Source organism: Myotis brandtii, unplaced genomic scaffold (genome assembly GCF_000412655.1).
Source record: "Myotis brandtii unplaced genomic scaffold, ASM41265v1 scaffold150, whole genome shotgun sequence".
In the NCBI taxonomy this organism is placed as follows: domain Eukaryota; kingdom Metazoa; phylum Chordata; class Mammalia; order Chiroptera; family Vespertilionidae; genus Myotis; species Myotis brandtii.
The window spans coordinates 371,478-373,739 of record NW_005355411.1 but is presented as its reverse complement, the minus strand read 5'-3'; the positions used below and the strand labels follow the sequence as shown (position 1 = coordinate 373,739).

General features: G+C 43.8%; 1 protein-coding gene across 3 annotated transcripts in view; it reads left to right on the top strand.

Moving 5' to 3' along the window:
* LOC102259664 (zinc finger protein 613-like) overlaps positions 1-2,262 on the top strand; it is an 18,388-nt gene that overhangs the window by 6,155 nt on the left and 9,971 nt on the right. Inside the window, exon 2 of one of the 3 annotated variants that reach the window (XM_014535761.1) lies at positions 1,268-1,468. The exons of 1 other annotated variant lie outside the window; for it this stretch is intronic. In XM_014535761.1, coding sequence (XP_014391247.1) covers positions 1,454-1,468 — 15 coding nt within the window. In that variant the 5' untranslated portion in view covers positions 1,268-1,453. Of the gene's footprint in view, positions 1-1,260; positions 1,469-2,262 lie in introns of all 3 variants that reach the window. One more of the 3 variants, XM_014535760.1, reaches the window with a different exon arrangement.

Below are 2,262 nucleotides of genomic sequence, written 5' to 3'. Positions count from 1 at the left end.
ATTGGGGATGTGCCCGCAACCCAGGTACATGCCCTTGACCGGAATCGAACCTGGGACCTTTCAGTCCGCAGGCCGACGCTCTATCCACTGAGCCAAACCGGTTTTGGCAACACTTATTTTTGATACATGTTTACTCAAATCTCTGAAACTCTGACTCTTGATTAATCATGTTAGGGAACATCTTATGGTTTGCTTTCTCTTCTCTATTATTCATTATTCTTACTTGGTTCTTTATCCAGTTAGTGGGGTTTCATTTCCAGAATGGTAATAGATAATAGTGGTTATACTGTGCATCCTTGCCTTGCTCTTGGCTTTAGAGTAAGTATGTATATGGTTTCACTGGACATATGTAGGATGTGTTTGATTTTTCTCACTCGATGTTTTGACATTGCTGTTGCCGGAAGGGTTCTTGGAGCTGCCTGCTCTGCCATTTCTATGCAAAGGGATTTCCCATCATAAAGTCCTCTCTTCCTCTCCCCCCCTCCTCTCTCTCTCTCTCTCTCTCACACACACACACACACAAACTGCTGTTGGTACTTTTTAAAGAGATAAACTGATGCAAATGCAATTTAAGTGATATCCTTTCATCCCTCCCCTTCTTTCCTCCCCAGAGATAACCACAATCTTTTTTTTTAGTTTCTTTATTGTTTATTACAGATGTGTCCTCATCCCCCCACTAACCCCCAGCTTCCCCCTCCACTCATGCTCTCATCCCCCATAACCACAATCTTGAACTTGTTTTATATAATGCATATTTTATACTGTTACAAAGGGTGTATATACCCACAAACAATAGTCTTGCTCTATATGCTTTAATTTTTTATATTTGTTTTCCTTTGTATCACATAATGATTAGTGAAAATGCTTGACTTAGTACATTTGTCTTTACACTGAAGTGTGTTTACAATGAGTTGTACAGAGATTTCTGAACCGATACATGAACACATATAATATTAAATAGGTGTCTGGATCCTCGCCTTTTATATGTCTCTTTCCAAAAATATATGTGTGAGACGTCCCCTGCCGTGGGGGCATCGCATTGTGCTGGTTCTCCTTTGCCCTCTCACCCCGCTTTGACTTCACAGAAGGAAGACATACTGCCCACACCTTCAGAATCTTATGTTTTATTGCTCCAGAGGGTAACAGTCTCCAGAGCTCCAGATAAAGGGACAGATGGCCTTGAAGTCAGTTGAGTGACAGTAGCAGGGACAGCATCTGGACCCAGAAGAAAAGTACACACAAAGCGAATTTACTTTTTAGCCCGCAGGTCTCGGCTCGAGGAACAGGATCTACCAGGTGCCCTGAGGAGGAGGTCTGAGGACCTGGATGTCGTCATTTGTAGGGACACCACTGACCAGAGTCTAAGATTTCTACCCAGAAATTTCGAGCAGCTCAAGAAGAGACCAAAGACACAGCGTCCATCTTCCTGGCCATTTCCCGATAACAGAAGAAAATGATTAAGAACCAGGTGACTCTGGGTTTGTTTTATTCTTTCCTTCATTCTGTGATTGATTTCTGGAAGACTTGAAAACACGATTGAATTAAATGGAACAGTAGGATTTGTGCAGAAATAAATTTAGCCCCTAACTTCAACATTAAGGCAAAATAGGATGAGGAATGTATTGTTCCCGGGAGCCTCCCTAAATGACTAATGTTGGAACATAGTGTGACTGAAGCATCGTACGGGTTCCATAAGCTGTCACCTTCAGTCTAACATCTCTGACAGCCCTCACGGCCAGAGAGCCATGATGCAGACAGGCTGTTCACTGACAGAGGGGACAGCAGGCCCTTCCTCGGAGGGTGTCTGCCGGGGTTCATGTCCCAGCATCAAGAAGGGTTCAGGAATCTGGAAAAGGGGCAGCGCGTAGATGACATAGGAATCCAGAGACTAATAAAGAGTCCGGAGACGAGATATAATTTTGAAAGGCATTGGGGGTCAGAGGACCTTCAGCTAAAGGAACTGAAGAGTCCCTCCTTGTCTAGGACCCTTGCTTTTATTAACACAATTTGTCCTAAGGCAAGGTGGAGATAATACACTTCAAAGGGTAAGGTTTCAAAGGGTACAGAGTCCATGGTCAGAATTGCGGAATAGCCTATGGCTGTTTAGGTGTTTGGCCAGTAGGAGGCAATAACATGTAGATTAAGATGCCCTTTAACTGTCTGGCAGCCACAATCAGTTTCCTATTCAGGTTTGGGGAAATGCCTTTAGCCATTCCCAACAGGTGACTACATGTGTGACTCAACCCTGTTGAGTCCCCAAGT